At 41.3% G+C, this 17,446-nt stretch overlaps 1 protein-coding gene and 1 long non-coding RNA gene across 3 annotated transcripts in view; one reads left to right on the top strand and one right to left on the bottom strand.

Annotated features, from left to right (window-relative positions):
- Positions 1–15,971, bottom strand: part of GMCL1 (germ cell-less 1, spermatogenesis associated) — a 30,372-nt gene extending 14,401 nt beyond the window's left edge. Inside the window, exons 1-9 of one of the 2 annotated variants that reach the window (XM_048829200.2) lie at positions 15,655–15,971; positions 14,009–14,132; positions 8,910–9,006; positions 7,701–7,798; positions 7,054–7,166; positions 6,180–6,245; positions 4,804–4,888; positions 2,714–2,804; positions 2,003–2,143 (exon numbers count right to left, since the gene is read on the bottom strand). In XM_048829200.2, coding sequence (XP_048685157.1) covers positions 2,003–2,143; positions 2,714–2,804; positions 4,804–4,888; positions 6,180–6,245; positions 7,054–7,166; positions 7,701–7,798; positions 8,910–9,006; positions 14,009–14,132; positions 15,655–15,836 — 997 coding nt within the window. In that variant the 5' untranslated portion in view covers positions 15,837–15,971. Of the gene's footprint in view, positions 1–2,002; positions 2,144–2,713; positions 2,805–4,803; positions 4,889–6,179; positions 6,246–7,053; positions 7,167–7,700; positions 7,799–8,909; positions 9,007–9,553; positions 9,705–14,008; positions 14,133–15,654 lie in introns of those variants that run through there. The other variant, XM_048829202.2, reaches the window with a different exon arrangement.
- Positions 15,972–16,150: 179 nt separating this feature from the next.
- Positions 16,151–17,446, top strand: part of LOC125626358 (uncharacterized) — a 45,440-nt gene continuing 44,144 nt past the window's right edge. Inside the window, exon 1 of the long non-coding RNA XR_007353746.2 lies at positions 16,151–16,532. This is a non-coding gene — a long non-coding RNA (uncharacterized LOC125626358). The remainder of the gene's footprint in view (positions 16,533–17,446) is intronic.

Genomic DNA, 17,446 nt, shown 5'->3' with positions numbered 1-17,446 from the left:
AGGCGAGGAGATGACTGAAGAAGCTGACACCACGAACAAGGTAAAAGGGTCAGGGCAACACAATAAGAAGAAAGAACAAACAAGGGGCACAGTTAGTGCCATGAAAGTAGGGTCAAGTTCATTGCTTCAACCTGGTGCAGTGCAGGAGATGAAGGAAAGGATTAAAAAAGGAGCAAATTACTTGGTCAAATGATGCTGGAAACTTCATATTGTATGCAGTGGATGCGGCTGAGCACGGATATTAGTGAGATTACAGTAATCAAGATGGGACGTGAGGACTTGAAAGAGCATGTTAGTTGTAGGGATAGAAAAAAACATTCGCTCCTCAAGATGTTTTGGAGGAAGACCTAGCAGGATTTGGACATGGCTTGAACGCATGGGCGACGAGGAGGCATGAATCAAAGGTGACACTTAGTATACAGGGCTGAGTGACAAGAGGGATGAAGGTCATGTCAAAAGGGAGAGGATGGAGAGAGTGAAGAGGGTTTAAGAGGAAAGATGAAAAAAAGCTGAAACTGAACTGTGTAAGTCTAACTTTTCAGTAACATCCAGGAGAAGATGTCAGAGAGGCTGAGATCCAGAATTGGGTGGACAAAGATGAATAAGGATTGGACAGATGGATTTGTGCATCACCACAGGCACTGTAAATGAAGCTGTGAAAGTACAGGATGACACCCAAAGAGAGTAACACAAAAAGAAGAGGGATTCAAGGACAGAGCAACATGCAACCCCATAGACAAAGGAGGCCATGCCAAAGGAGACATGGAAAGGACAGACAACGATGCATGAGAACCAGAAAGGACAGTATCATAAAAACCGAGGGTGGATAAGATTTCAGAAGATTTAGACACTGTCATATTCTCAAAGAAAATAAGGTGCCACAAGTACTCCTTTTCTTTTTGTGGATACAGACTAACACGGCTGCTACTCGGAAACCTGTCATATTCTCAGAGGTCAGTGAAGATAAAATAGAGACCCTGAGATCATCAGAAAGCTTTGTGAAAACAGTTTATGTGGAGTAAAGATGGTGGAAAACAGATCCAAGAGGATCCAATACAGAGCTGGAGAAGAGGCAATCAAGGCAACTTTTGTGACAGGCATGACCAATTAATTGAGCAGTGAAAGGAAGAGGGAAGTGGAGCTGAAGTTAGAAAGGCAAGTGCTCCACCTACTGGAAGATCTGAATGTCTGGTGGCAGCGCATTTTCAGTTTAGGCCCCCGACTTTGAGAATTAATATATTTCTGTTCATCTAGCAGTGCCCAAGTTTGTTAAGCTTCAGAACAAGGAGCAAAGACCATTTGCTTACTCAGGATTGTGCCAACAGAGTGAGGATGGGGCCTATTTATAATGCAATTTATGTTAACATTTTAGTTCTTGGTTCAACTTGATTTTCTTTCATCAACATTGATTATTTTCTCTTAATATTCACATGTGCACCCCAAATCAAAAGAAGTTGGGCACATTTTACACCCTGGAAAATGCAAACAGAATAACTGAACAGCCAGCCACCCAATGGCCTTGCTGAGGACAACACAAGAGCTTTCTCCTTTCCAAACTTTATCTATTAGTAAAGTAACAGATGTCTTCTGAGATGCTAGAGAACAAAGGGACAAGCTGTTGCAACTCCTTCAGTTTCAAACACTGATCTACATACAAAACCTACCTATTATATCACTAACTTTTAGTTTAATGCTTTAGCCAATTCTCTTTTAGGAAATAGATGACTTTCATGAAGTATATCAATCAATATTTACATTCTATTACATGTTTCATTATCAATATTTACATTACTCTAATAATTCAGACATACAAGGCAGTTTTACAGCTCTGCTGACCTTGCTGACATAACTGACAGCCCAATGAATATTTTAGAAAAGTATGTAAGTGAATAAAAAAACAGATGGATGGGAACAAGGGCATAATCCCAAAAATTTCATTCACAATTTGTTTCAGCTACTAATCAGAAAATACACAAAATGTCCAATCAAAGTATTTTCTTACCTGAAGGTACTAGAGAATCTCGCTCAATAATGCTTGCTGATGCCAAATCGCTGATGATGTATTGCAATCTCAAGTGTTTGAATACTGTCAAGAATGCTCTTCCTTGTTCAGATTCTAAGAATGCAATGTCATCCTCAAAATCTGCATATTACAAAAGACACACACCATTATGGGTTTCCTAGAACTTGCTCATTTTGATCGTCTTCTAAAATATATACAAATTGAACAGAAGGTCCTAAGCTCTCCAAATAGAGAAAGGCAAATTACATTTTGCAAGCAAAATTACCAGTGTGGAACAGAATAGATTTCTCAAATCCAAGGAAGTTAACAACATTCAAATAATTGTAAAGGTAAAACTATTAGACCAAATTATTTTATCCACTGAAATAAGAGAGAGTTTGGCCAGAATTTTCAGACCATCAAACAAAGATTTCACTAGACAAGTCAACCACAAAAATAAAGCAGTGTACCCTGAAATGATTTAGATTCAACATGCATGGCCAAAACAGTTCAAGGTAAGACCTTAACAGTATAATGAGAATAAGAGGTGAGGTGAAGTAAATGAATACATCTCTTTGGTATACATGGGGCAGTGTTTTTGGAGGGAGCTGAAAGACAACTGCACTGTACTTGCTGCTGTATGTACTGAGCACTGAAGTTCTAAATCCAGCACCTTTTTCACAAACACTACATCCCTACAAATAGGCTCACCTTTTCTACGCTTGGAAAACCAGGCATCAGCTTCAGCTAAAAGTTGTTTTAGTGGTCCATTCCAAGAAGGCACTAGTTGAAGGAACATCCACTAAAGAAAAACAAATTTTTGTAAGCTTATTTAAGATTCATAAAATATTATGTAAACATCCAAGACTAATATATTTAATGTTACAGCCACTATGAAGCTCCTGATAAAAACAAGTAATTAATTCTTCTTCTAATTATTAATTTTTAATCGTAACACTGGTATAATTAAATAGATTTATGGTTAAAAGGGTATTTTCTAGGGCTGTCAAGCGATTAAAAAAATTAATCGCACAATTAATTGCATTGTTAAACAACAGAATACCATTTTCATATATATTGATTTCAATTACAACACAGAATACAAAAAGTGTACAGTGCTCACTTTATTTTTTTATTACAAATATTTACATCATAAAAACAAAAGAAATAGTATTTTTCAGTTCACCTAATACAAGTGCTGTCGTGCAATCTCTTTATAATGAAAGTTGAACTTACAAATGTAGAATTATGTACAAAAAATGACTGCATTCAAAAAGAAAACAAAGTCCACTCAATCTTACTTCTTGTTCGGCCAATCACTCAGACAAACAAGTCTGTTTACATTTGCAGGAGATAATGCTGCCCACTTCTTGCTTACAATATTACCTGAAAGTGAAAACAGGCTTTCTTATGGCACTGTTGTAGCCAGCGTCACAAGATATTTATGTGCCAGATGAGCTAAAGATAGATATGTCCCTTCATGCTTCAACCACCATTCCAGAGGGCGTCCATGCCGATGACACATTCTGCTCGATAATGATCCAAAGCAGCGAGGACCAATGCATGTTCATTTTCATCATTTGAGTCAGATGCCACCAGCAGAAGGTTGATTTTCTTTTTTGATGGTTCACTTTCTGCATTTACCACATTGGAGTATTGCTCTTTTAAGACTTCTGGAAGCATGCTCCACACCTCGTCCCTCTCAGATTTTGGAAGGCATTTCAGATTTTTAAACCTTGTGTCAAGTGTTGCAGCTATTTTTAGAAATCTCACATTGGTATCTTCTTTGCATTTTGTCAAATCTGCAGTGAAAGTGTTCTTAAAAAGAAAAAACGTGCTGGGTCATCATCCGAGACTGCTATAACATGAAATATATGGCAGAAAGTGGGTAAAACAGAGCAGGAGACATATAATTCTCCCCCAAGAAATTCAGACACAAACTTAATTAATGCATTTTTTTAAAAATAAGCGCCATCACCATGGAAGCATGTCCTTTGGAGTGGTGGTCGAAGCATGAAGGGCATACGAATGTTTAGCATATCTGGCACGTAAATACCTTGCAATGCCGGCTACAAAAGTGCCATGCGAATGCCTGTTCTCACTTTCAGGTGACATTGTAAATAAGACATGAGCAGCATTATCTCCCATAAATGCAAAAATACGTGTTTGTCTTAGCGACTGGCTGAACAAGAAGTAGGACAGAGTGGACTTGTAGGCTCTAAAGTTTTACATTGTTTTGTTTTTGAGTGCAGTTATGTAACAAACAAAAATCTACATTTGTAAGTTGCACTTTCACGATAAAGAGATTGCACTATGGTACTTGTATGAGGTGAATTGAAAAATACTATTTATTTCATCATTTTTACAGTGCAAATATTTGTACTAAAAATAATATCAAGTGAGCACTGTCCACTTTGTATTCTGTGTTGTAATTGAAATCAATATATTTGAAAATACAGAAAAAACATCAAAAATATTTAATAAATTTCACTTGGTATTCTATTAACAGTGCAATTAAAACTGCGATTAATCGTGATTAACTAAAAAAATTAATCGCATGAGTTAAGTGCGATCGACTGCCCTATTATTTTCACAGTACAATTATCCATAAACAGTTTAAAATTCTGTCTCTACACACATTTTAATGTTAAAACCAAAAAGTCAAAATAATATAATCATTTCAGAATCTGAATACTACTTTACACTACAACACTGAAGTATCAAAAATTTTAAACAAATTGGGCTAACTTCATGGCTTCAATAGTCTTATCCCATGGACAACCTGGGCCCTTTGCAAGTACCTTCTTGAGAGCAGTATACACATCCATCTCCACTTGCATTACAAATAGGTTAGAAGAGCTGATCAGCTGTTTCATGAGGTTTATGCTGGGAAAGAAAATACTATGAGATGGTACGTATAAACCTGTAAGTCGATCAAGTAATTAGTAATATCAAAGAGGAAAGAGTGAAGAAAGTTAATTCACTCTTGCCACAGCTAAGTGAAAGGTAGAGCTAGTTGGCTATTTTCAAACAAAGCAATTTTTCCACTGGAAAATGCAGCTCTGTCAAAACTGAAACTTGTTAAAAGGGCTGCTTTTGACGAAACTCTAGCTGGAAGGCTTTTCCAGCCTCGGATGGAATTTCTGGTTACAGAGAGCGCACAGAATTACCATTAGCTCAGTGGTTAGGACACTCACCTGGGATACGGAAGTCCCTGCTTTGCCTGATTTGGATGAGGTGAGTTTCACTAATTACCAGGCTACTGGCAAATCTGGAATGGGTCTCTACAATCTCTCCTATTAAAACTGCTCCCCTCTGCATAAATAAACTAAATCTTCATTGGGCCAGGGAGAGAGTGGACTAGAAGGGCACTCACGTGGCATATGGGAGACCCATGTTCAAATCCCTGCTCCAAATCAAGCTTAGTGTGGACTTGAATCTTTACCTCCCCACACCCGTATTCCAGGTGAGTGCCCTAACCAGCTATTCTGGGGAGGATTTCTCTGGTTTTTTTTCAAAATTTTTTTGAAAGGTTTCAGTTTTGACCCAGTGTGGAAAAGGAAGACAATTTAAGAGGGAAGAAGGTTCCTTCCTTATGACCATAGATAAGCGAAAGATTAAAGGATTCAGTCTAAGTTCACCGGGGTACACACAATATTCTGATTCAGAGCACAAGATCTTGGTAATATGAAAAGAAAAGTAAATATTTAAGTGGGAGTTGAAGAAGAAAGGAATTGACTAGTCACTAGGCAAGCATTCAGAAAAAAACACTTTCTCAGCCAAAAACTATAAATTATATTTTGAAGTTAATTTCAACCTTAACAATGGAGGGACTAAGGATCCTCACTAACAATACACTGTCAAATATGAAAAAAGCTTATTTTTTTTAAATTATGAAAATAGATGCAATACCAACAGTGTTAAGTAAAAACCAGGAATATCTAAAGAAAAACTTTTCAAACATCAACTGAGAAAATTTTAAAGCTAAGTTATGTAACACACATACACACAGCCAACCCTGTAAGTGTCCCATAACATTAAAAAAAAAGTTTATGGTCTAGTTTCTTTTAATGGTCATCAATATTCTAATATGCCACTTGCAACATGTTTTAGTTACCTCAAAATACGTAGACTATTTTAACCGCTCAATTACCTAAGTTAATTGAAATCTGAATACCTGAGTTCTTTGAAGAGTTCAACACTCTGGTGAGTCATCAGGTTATTCAAAAGCCATTCAAGGCACCTAGATTTAAAAAAATCAGGTGGTTATTCACGATTTTCAGATATCCAAGTTGGACTATTAAACAACTGATCAAACTAAAATAGATTTCGCAATTCTAGTGGATTGAAGAATGTCTGATCTGATTACAAAACTCTCTGGATCTAAAAACTCTGATACATCTTATTATTTAATACTACTTTAATTTGAATGATCGTAAACTTTAGGAAGGATTAAAGAAACTTAAAACATTTTCAAAGTATGAGGTTTACTTAGATAAGCATGACACTAACAGAAAACGTTTCAAACATTATCTTCTGTAATAGCAAAGGGAAGGTGGGAAGTCTGAATTGAGAAGGTGAAGTAAAGCAGCTACGTGTCACATAAGGGGTTGCGGGACCATTTGTTGTTGGGGAAGAAGGATCTGGCTGGAGCACCCTGCTCACCAATTCTTCCAAGACCTATACTGTTCAGAATTTACATTTATTTCATGTTGAACATTCCAGGAGCACCGATATCCAATGAAATTAGAACAGCCAGTTACATTAATATTTTACTCTCCTTCTACAAAGTTAATCTGTCTTCTTTTCAAATTTACAATTAATTCCTTATATCCTCTAAGCTACAGTTTTTTAAGGCGGCCCACTGTTTTCGAAATAGTAGAAACAGGAGAACTAAAACACATATGATCCATGTTATACACTTAAAAAATTACAGTGGACTAACTCAGTCACTGGTCAAATTTATATTTTGAAAAATGTTCCATCTTAATTAAAATGTAAATTTTCTTTTAAACATGAAAAACAGTCTGGAGAAAAAAGTTCATTCTTACTTTTTCTTCACAGAGTCTAATCCATAGGTCCCTGCTGAATTATAATAGCCACACACAGTTTTCACATTAATTGTTTCCTTCATAGTCTCGCCACATTGCTGTATTAAACCATCCTGTGAATAAATCCACAAACATTCAAAGTTTGTTTTCTTTTTAAAAAGCATAACCTTATATTTTTATGGACATTACTGACAATTTAGTGAAGACCATTTATCAATACATTAAGTTTTCAAAGTTATGTGCCAGAACAATACGACCAAACTCTTCCAGAGTAAGGAAACTAATATAGCTAAAAATATTTAACAGCAACATGCACAGTGCTGTTATAACAGGTAATTTAATCCTACTTACATCCTCGAGTAAGCCTCAATAAACAATTTTATATTTCAACTAAAAGTGAGTCTTAGCATGTTTATATAAAACTGCTTCACTGATATATGTGCTAAATAAGTACTAAGCAGCCCACTCTTTTTCCAATGATTGTTCTGAAAATGGTTTTTATAATCTATTAGGAGAAAGACTGAACATATTTAATGTTTGCTCTAATGTGTGCCTTTTAACTACACTCTGAGTTTTTATTTTAATCTAAATAACTGATAAGACCACTATACTATCTAAATACATCCATTACTTTATATAGAACTTACCAGCTGCAGCATGCAGGCTGCTGCTAGAAGGGCAACAACACGACTGGGCTTTATTAAAACATCATCTCTATATAGTGAGCCAAATGCTACCTGCAGAGCTAAAAAAACACAAATTGTCAAATCTAAAGAAAAATAGCTATAATCTCACAGTTAGTAATTTAAAGTACACAATGTTTAAACACTAGGGATTCCTTTCAACTTACGCTGATGCTAAAATTTTAAATTCTTTAATCTTGAAAAAAGCTAAACTGAAAAAAGTTAAATCAAAAGAAAGCCAATGGACTGATCACAGAACATTGTAACTACCGAAACATAACCCATACCCACAAATGTGATTATTTTCAACTGGGTCATTAGGAAATATTTGTGTCAAATGTATCACTTCTATAAGCACTGTAGTTCTAACTACACACAGAATCTGCACCCAGGAGAGAGAGAGAGAGAGTTCCATATTTTGATTCACAAGAATTTGAGAGCTTTCTAAACAGTTCCCTTCTGTTCATATTTTTTAAAAGCAGAAGTAATACCTGAACAGTACAATTACTTACTTTGCTAACTGGTATTCATCCTAACAGCTGAAAAAACACATACACCATCAAATAGTTCCAGGGAACCATAACACCGCAGAGGGTGATGCCTATGAATTATAATCCCACCATGCCATCACTGTAACACGTCAGGACATCAAACTGGAATTACTGTGTCTTTCTCTCTGCAAGTCCTCTAACAGAATCTCTCTTCTCGCTCTTCTTTACTCCTGGCTGCTTGGAGGCCAGGAAAGGATGCCAATAGCTCCAATGCATATCCTCAAATCTGTCCCAAGTGGAGAACCATGAAGAGCACTCCTCTGACTGGCTGTCTTTCCAAAACAACACAGAGAAAGAGGTGCTTCATTCGAACACCTGGATCTCCACAAGAGCTATACGTTGTTCAAATCACTGCTTTAGACTGTGGTTCTTCAGTCAGTTCCTGGACCTTCACCACAGTTCCTCTCATGATCCAAGACTAAACTAAGCCATAAACAACTCATGTTTTCTCTTGGGGTAGTTGTGGTTATTTACTGATCTGTCAGTTCTCATTTTCACTTATTTGAAAATAAACCCTCTTTTCAAACAGAGATGTCAGCGATTTAGCGTAACAGTACTTTAAAAAATTCAAAGGTTGAAATTAAGTGAACTAACAATATTCAGGAAAAAGGTGCTTGCTTACCTTCTATATCAATATTCTGGTCCGGAATCTCCAGTTCTATGATGTCCATGCTAGACTCCCTCCAAGAACCACTGAACATACTGGAAAAGTAGCCAGACTATTAAAAAAAACACAAGGAATCATTTCATTCAAATAATGAAAACCTGAAGCCAAAATTGTTAATCATCTTTAGCTATAAAATCAAGTAAATTATAGGGTAAGTAAGCTGAAATAATTGTGACGTATTTCCATATCAAGAAGAACTAACAATATTTCTTCCAATTATGTGGAAATATTTACAAACATCGATCCACATTTCAATTCTGTTTACAGAAGTAGAGACATTTGTTTTTCAAGTTATTTTTCCCCAATCAATTCAATTTTAAATAGGCAGAAAAACTGTAAAAAAAAAAAAAAAATCCATGATAAATCATAGTATCCACAGCATGTACTCATGTCCAAAATTTAAGTCCTTATAGCTTAAATTAGACAAAAAATCCTGCAGACATTGATTATTTTTTTTAAGCCAATTAAAAAAGTATGCAAGACATGCAGATTAATTGACAAGATTGTGGTCTCAGACTAAGGACACACATACATTTTAAATATTATGTGTAGGTAAATTCATACAAACACATACACATACACCATTTACATTAGTATACCTTTTTTAACAAAGTGTAAGGCATATAAAACTAGAATTTGCTAGATTTCCATCCAAATGAAGTGAAAAATACTGCTTTACTAGGATTCATGATTTTCCATCTCAGCAGAAGGAGAGCCCATTATGAGATGCTATCACTCAGTGATGTTTACCTGAGAGATTAAAAAAATAAAGTCTATTTGTACAATAGCATACCTTCTGCACTGTTACCCAACATTTCCACTGGTGGCAGCAAATTACAGCACGTGTAAAATCAAAAGTATCAATCCATATTCCCCCACCACACACTCTATTTATGAGCAAAGAAATACACCACTGTTGCTTATTGCTTTGTAATCAAGAACCCGGATCGTTTGCTCCCTACTGGTGGAGAGCTTAGTACACTCATGGGCTATATCCAAATATACTGGGCTAACGCCTAGATTTCATGGAGAATAGTGTGTTTTAATAAGCAGCACCAAAAAGCTTAATGTACATCTCTCATTCAGTACCTCAGTGCCATCTACTGGGAAAAAGTCACGAACTAATGCACAAGCTAGGAGAGCTAAAGCTGACAGATGGTCATCAAAACACAGAAGTAATCTGTCCAATATGTAAGGGTGGAGTGATAGCTTCACCAACAGTAAGATTACAGATATATGGTATAACATTGAGAGAACAGTTTAACCCTACTGATTTAGTTCCAATTAAAGGTGGTAGTCACTTCCAAGAACCAATTTTAAGATTCAATTCAACAAAATTTCCCCTTACATGATGTCTCTTAACTTAAGAGACAAGGTCAATATGGTACAAAATCCACCACCTTCTCAAAAAACTTTGGAATTTAACATGCATTGAATATTTTAAATTAAACATTAGATGCTTTCACATTAAGCCACATCAAGATTTTAAGAGAAATTTTAGAACCTTTTACAAGACAATGACAAAGCTGTACTGGAAAAAGGACAGACAGACTAAGTGATTTGCCCAGCGTAGCACAGGAAGTCTGTGGCAGAGCCAAGACGAGAACACAAGTCTAACTCTGGCCAATACTTTAACCACAAAACCATTCTTCCTTTCTAGAAAGTAAGCAACAGAACTACAGGGAAAAATAAACTGTTCTGTTTGGGATTATTTTAGGAAGTACATGAAAAAGATTAGGTAAATTTTTCACCTCTTACTGGGAACTGCAGTGAGTTTATTCTTTCTGCTTCCTATTATCCATATATTTTATCCAAAATTTGACTTCTATAGACCAGTTTACATCACAGCACACAGATATAAAGAAAAAGAACCTTAAATTAATGTTTGTCCTAATTTATTTCAACCACTGAGGCACTACAGTGCCCCTGATTAAAGTTTGTCTGCTGATTTTGTACAATAGTACCACAGAAAATTGGTAGGGGGATTTTCAGATGTAGCATATGGAATTACTTTCAATTCTTTACAGGCTAACTAGATTTCAAGGGACTGTCATTTTAATACTAATTAAAATATTCCATATTATGACTTCAAACTAGAATTTTGTCTTTCACAGTTTTTGCCATGAAGCAGCCATAGTTTCTCCTATTTTTTCCTCAGGGCAAAAAGTTGTTCTTATCAATGCAAATCACTACTTGTATGAATACTATCCCTTGATAGTAGAATTCCCACTGAAGTGTACAGTACCTTATTCTCCTTAACCTCTCATGTCCTCATTATTTACACCAGTGTTTCTCAACCAGAGGTACATGTACCCTGGGGGGTACACAGATGTCTTCCGGGGGGTACATCAACTCATCTAGATAATTGCCTGGTTTTACAAGAATTTACATAAAATGCACGAATTAAATCAGGACAAACTAAAATTTCATACAGACGATGGACGGGTTTATACTGCTCGCTATATTATACACTGAAATAGAAATACAATATGTATATTCCAATTGATTTATTTTTTAATTATATGGAAAAATGAGATAGTAAGCATTTTTTCAGTAACAGTATCCTGTGACACTTCTGTATTTTTGTGTCTGATTTTGTAAGCAAGTAGTTTTTAGAGGAGGTGAAACTTGGGGAAACGCAGGACAAATCAGACTCCTGAAAACGGTACAGTAGTCTGTCAAGTTTGAGAGCCACTGGTTTACACTATGGGTCATGCATAGTTTCTGAATATGAAACTCAAAATTAATCTGAAAACAAAATAATGGAAATGGCAGTAGCTTTTAATCAGAGCTGCTGTAGATCTGGGTGTGTGTTTTTTCTTGTTTTAAATGCTCAACAGCCTTAATTTTAAATCTAAGAAACCGGAACAGAACATAGTCACAGCTCAACACCAACAGTGCATCACACGAAAAGCAGTCATCTGATTACATCAAACCCTATCCAGGACTCCATGTGGTCAAGATCTGTTTGGCAAAAATCTGGATGTTACCCTGTTATACAAATCTATCAGTCAACAACAGCCTGCAGTGTTGTCTTTTGTAGAAGCACCAGAGGAAAGCATCAGGTATAACAGTGTCAACCCAACAGTAGTCTCTGGGAGAGTTATTTGGTAAGTGGTGGTTCCAGAATGAAGCAATAGTGGGCTGAAGTTTGGCCCGATTTCATCTGATGCAGCTGGGGGTTTGAATGCAACACAAGGCTGAATGTTACCTCAGTACAGAGGCTGAAGTTGCTTTCAGCTCACTGAAGTCTGAGCTTCAAATTAAGTTGGAGATGGGGCTTGAGCACAAAAGACATCTGCTACTGTCAGCCAAAGAAATACTACCCAGACTCGCCACCTAAGTATTTGTCTGAGAACCAGGTTAGTTGCTGATGCACATGGACTGAAAGACAATTCCATTCTAAGTAAACTGGCATCCAAGTTCACTAGTGAGCTCTTTTGGACATACACCTTATATTTACAATTAAGCGACTCACAGAAGACACAGTTCTTATTCACAGAACTTCCTAATTTATTACTTTTAAATATGCTTGTTTTATAAATACCTGGGGCTGGTGTTATGCAGTTGTGTAAAAAAAAGTTGTTGTTTAAAAGCAAAAAGTGTGCTATTAGCATGAAAGAACCTCTTTCACAGCCTAACCACTACTCATACATAAGGCTGCACGTCTGTCACAGAGGTTATGGAAGTCACAGATTCTGTGAATTTCCGTGACTTCTGCAGCAGCCAGTGTGGCTGGCTCTGGGACTACCCAAGCACTTGGGCAGCCCCTGGGCCAGCAGCAGTTCCCGGCCAATGGGAACTGCAAAGCCAGCCGTCTGGGCAGAGGCAGTGCACATAGCTGCCTGGCTATGCCTCTGCCTAGGAGCTGAGAGAGTGGGATGTAGCCACTTGCGGGGAGCTCCCCAGGTAAGCACCACTCAGAGCCCACTTCACCCTGTCCTGTGCCCCAACCCCTCCCACATCCAAACTCTGCTGCTGCTGGAGGAGGAGGTGCGGAGCCAGGTAGGGAGCCTGCCACAACCCGTGCCCCAGCACCAGCGGGGGTCTCAGGCCATGTGCCGCCCCTGGGCTGCCCTCCCCTAGCATCCATGGTAACCCCAGGCAGCCCCCCCAAGTTTTAGTCCAGAGTATTTAGTAAAAGTCATGGACAGGTCAAGGGCTGTGAATTTTTGTTTACTGCCCGCAACCTTTATTAAAAACACCCACGACTAAAACGTAGCCTTACTCATAAACAAGGTACATACATTTTTTTGGCTTGTTTAGAGCAGTTTCCCTGCTTGCTTGAGATCTTGAGAAGGAAAGCTTAAAAACCAACATAATCTCAAAGCAGAAGGACCACTGGTGATAAGCATAACCTCTACTTTAGAAACAGAAACCTAGAGCATCAGCATCCTTTGCGTAAGTAGATAGTGAACGAAGTTAACAGTTTTCACATTCATCTTTTTGAAACCAGATGTCTTTAGACTAGTACAGAAAGGAAAGAGACATAAATTTTTGAAGTCCACCATTCTTCACAAGTCCTGTTCCTTTGTAGCAAAGGCTTTCCTATATGAATTTTTCACACAGTGCTGTAAACAACGTACTACTGACTCTCTGCAAGTTCATCCAAGTTGAGGGATGGAAAAAAATGTTCACCTTTTGCCTTCACTCATAATGCTCTAAGTTTTATGCATGCAAGTAATTTACTATCACTGCAGAGGACTGGTCATTAACTGTTCTTTCTAGCTGAAAGAATTAGCAGGTATATTACAATATTTCATTCGTTATCTGGACACCTCCCATACAAGTCTACAAATCTTTAGAAAGTCTACACGAGGATGAGAGGGCTGGATCAGAGATTGGCAACTGAGCTGTTGTCAAGAGCATCTGAAGCACAACATAAGGTGCTTTACATTTTTGCACAGAAACAAAAACAAAATAAAATTAGAAACTGGGGGGGGGGGTGAGGGAAGGAAAGAGATGAAAAAAAAACAGATCTATATTTGAAATTTACAGAATAGTGTTTATTTTTCCAAAATGAGTTTCTACTGCAAAAAAGAAAAACCACCTACCTGACACAAATATATCTTGTGCAAGTTCCACTCCTCTCCCAGAGCACAGATCTTAATATCACTATTTTCACCATTCAAAAACAGAGTCTGATAAATATACTTGGATGTACTTTTTAGTTTTTTCCTGGATAAAAAAAAACAACAACTCAAAGACATACACAAACTGTGGAATTCTGCCACAAAGAAAATGAAAATATTTGTCAAGCACTTGATTGTTTACAGCACCATATCAGAAGTTGGCTAGCAAGATTTTCTTCTCTTCCCTTAGTCATGAGACAGTTATAGACCATTTCCCCCCATGTGCTGCTGACAGAGGTCATTTGACGTAAGTTTACTTTTTTTTTGTTTACTACAGCTAAGTAGTTATCAGGACATTCCCAGAGTGAATAGGAGAGCTAACAGAAGCCCCAAAGCCCACACCTGCCCCTGCACACAAACATACCCTGCCAATTTTCATGGGTCTAGAACCCCTTTCTCTAGGATTAGTTTTCTCTCCCCCCCCCCCCCCACGCTTTCTATGTGACAAGCCTCCAAAGAGCAGAGGGAACTCAGCCCTCCCTACATCCCCAATCCTTCTTGGCCACCGCATCCAGCTGGATTCCCATCAGACTTCTCCCAACTCCACACATTTCATCGCCACCAACCCTTCCCTTCTGCCTCCTCAATCACCCTCCAAATCCCTCCCTCCACCCTTACCCTTAAGGGCCCATAACTATGCCTCCCTGACATCCCTCCACCCATGCCTGCCAGGACCCCTGCAGCTGAGACCCACCATGAACCAGGACCCCCCCTCAGCCAAGCCCCTCCCCCGCTAGCCAGGACTCCCCCAAGCCCCCCTCAGCCAAGCCCCCCCCCCCGCTAGCCAGGACTTCCCCAAGCCCCCCTCAGCCAAGCCCCCTCCGCTAGCCAGGACTCCCCCAAGCCCCCTCAGCCAAGCCCCCCCCGCTAGCCAGGACCCCCCCAAACCCCCTCAGCCAAACCCCCCCCCGCTAGCCAGGACCCCCCAAGCCCCCCTCAGCCAAGCCCCCCCCCGCTAGCCAGGACTCCCCCAAGCCCCCCTCAGCCAAGCCCCCCCCCGCTAGCCAGGACTTCCCCAAGCCCCCCTCAGCCAAGCCCCCCCCCCCGCTAGCCAGGACCCCCCAAGACCCCCTCAGCCAAGCCCCCCCCCCCGCTAGCCAGGACCCCCCAAGACCCCCTCAGCCAAGCCCCCCCCGCTAACCAGGACTCCCCCAAGCCCCCCTCAGCCAAGCCCCCCCCCGCTAGCCAGGACCCCCCAAGCCCCCCTCAGCCAAGCCCCCCCCCGCTAGCCAGGACCCCCCCAAGCCCCCCCCGCTAGCCAGGACCCCCCCAGCCCCCCTCAGCCAAGCCCCCCCCCCGCTAGCCAGGACCCCCCAAGCCCCCCTCAGCCAAGCCCCCCCCCGCTAACCAGGACTCCCCCAAGCCCCCCTCAGCCAACCCCCCCCCGCTAGCCAGGACCCCCCCAGCCAAGCCCCCGTCAGCCAAGCCCCCCCCCCCGCTAGCCAGGACCCCCCCAAGCCCCCCTCAGCCAAGCCCCCCCCCGCTAGCCAGGACTCCCCCAAGCCCCCCTCAGCCAAGCCCCCCCCGCTAGCCAGGACCCCCCCAGCCAAGCCCCCCCACTCCGCTACCTGCGGGGGGTGTTGAGCAGCTGCTCCTCGCGCTCGCCGTCCCCGTCGCTGTCGCTCTCGCCGGGGCCCTCGGGCCCGCCCCGCTTCCGCTTCCCTCCGCGGCTGCCCCGGTCCCCGTCCGCCCCCTCCCCGCGCGGGGGCGCCACCCGCCGCCTCAGCACCCGGCTGCTCAGCGAGCCCATGGCGGCTGGGCCGCCGCCTCCTCATGGGGCCGCCCGGCGCGGAGCGCCCAGCAAAACGGGCGGTTGGGGGGGGCGGGGACTTAGCGACGCCCAGCCGCGTCCATTGTCGCCGCCACACAGGCCGAGGCCGCGGCGCATGCGCGGAACGGGACAGGCGGCGCATGCGCTAGGAAGGTCACCCTACGGCGCATGCACCTACGAAACTACGGGAGGGGGGAAGAGGAGGGAATTGGAGCGTGCGCCAGGGAAAGTCGCATGCACCTACGACACGCCCCCGGAAGGGGAGGGAATTAGCGCATGCGCGCTGTGCTCCCCTGGCGGGTCGGAGCGCGAGCGCGGCTGCAGTAGGCGGCTCGTGCCGCAGGGCTGCTCCCGTTGACCGCAGTGGCTCCTGGTTTGCAGTTTTGCACCTGTTGCAGAAGGCAGGGGGTTGGACTAGATGACCTCCTGAGGTCTCTTCCAGCCCTCATCTTCCCCCCCACCCTTTAGCCTTTTCATAGAAGGAGAACATAAATGTGAAGTGGCCCAGTGGTCACAGCTGTTCGTAATTTGCTTGAGACAGTTTGACGAACCCTCTTTCTAGTCATACTTTTAACTATTCGTTAGCTAACTTCTTGTGAGTATCATTCTCAAAAAGGTCTTCCGAAGGATTCGGCTGTGATGAAAGCAGGGAGTTCGTGCACCAGATCAGAAAAGGTGGGTATTTACCCATAGACATCTGCAAAAGTAACTCATCCTTCACAGGTTTCAGAGGAACAGCCATGTTAGTCTGTATTCGCAAAAAGAAAAGGAGGACTTGTGGCACCTTAGAGACTAACCAATTTATTTGAGCATGAGCTTTCGTGAGCTACAGCTCACTTCATAAAATCCTTTGGTGTGAGGCCTACAAAATAATAGACTACAGCTAGGCTGAGAACATACCAGCATTGTCTCAGTATCCTTGTACACCCCACCCCCATTTGTTCATGCCTATCTGTTGTTCTTGTTTTATACTTAAAGCGTAAGCTCTTTGGAGGCAGGGACTGTCTTTTTGGTCTGTGTTTGTACGGTGCCTTGCACAGCGGGGTCCTGGTCTGTGGCAGGCTCCTCTGTGCTGTGATAACACAAAATAAAAATAGTTGTAAGGAGTGGCATGGAAGAAAGTGGGAAGATAGTTGGATGCGACAAAAGGGGGCTGTGCCGGTGGGATCACCGGCAGGCAGCAGTCTTAGGACTGATCTACACTCAAAACTTACATCAGCAGAACTACATTTCCCAGGGGTGTGAAAAATCCACACCGCTGAGAAATGTAACTATGCCGCACTAACCTCTGGTGTAGACAGCAGTAAGGTGACAGAAGAATTCTTCCAGCAGCCTAGCTCCCACCTCTCAGGGAGGTGGATTAACTACCAGCAATGGGAGAACGCCTGCTGTCGCTGTAGTGGGCGTCTCCACTGAAGCGCTACAGGTGCACAGCAGCCGTAGTATTGTAGTGTTGTATGTGGAGACATAGCCTTCGGCAAACTACCATTTAGGCAAAGTCTTAAAAACAAGGACAAAGAGCTTGAACTTGCTGTAGCTTAGAAGGAACGATGCGTTGGAGCTGGATTGTCTGGTCTCCTGCTTCCCCT

This window comes from Caretta caretta, chromosome 26, assembly GCF_965140235.1.
Source record: "Caretta caretta isolate rCarCar2 chromosome 26, rCarCar1.hap1, whole genome shotgun sequence".
NCBI classification, from domain to species: domain Eukaryota; kingdom Metazoa; phylum Chordata; order Testudines; family Cheloniidae; genus Caretta; species Caretta caretta.
This window is presented reverse-complemented; position numbering and strand designations above follow the sequence as displayed.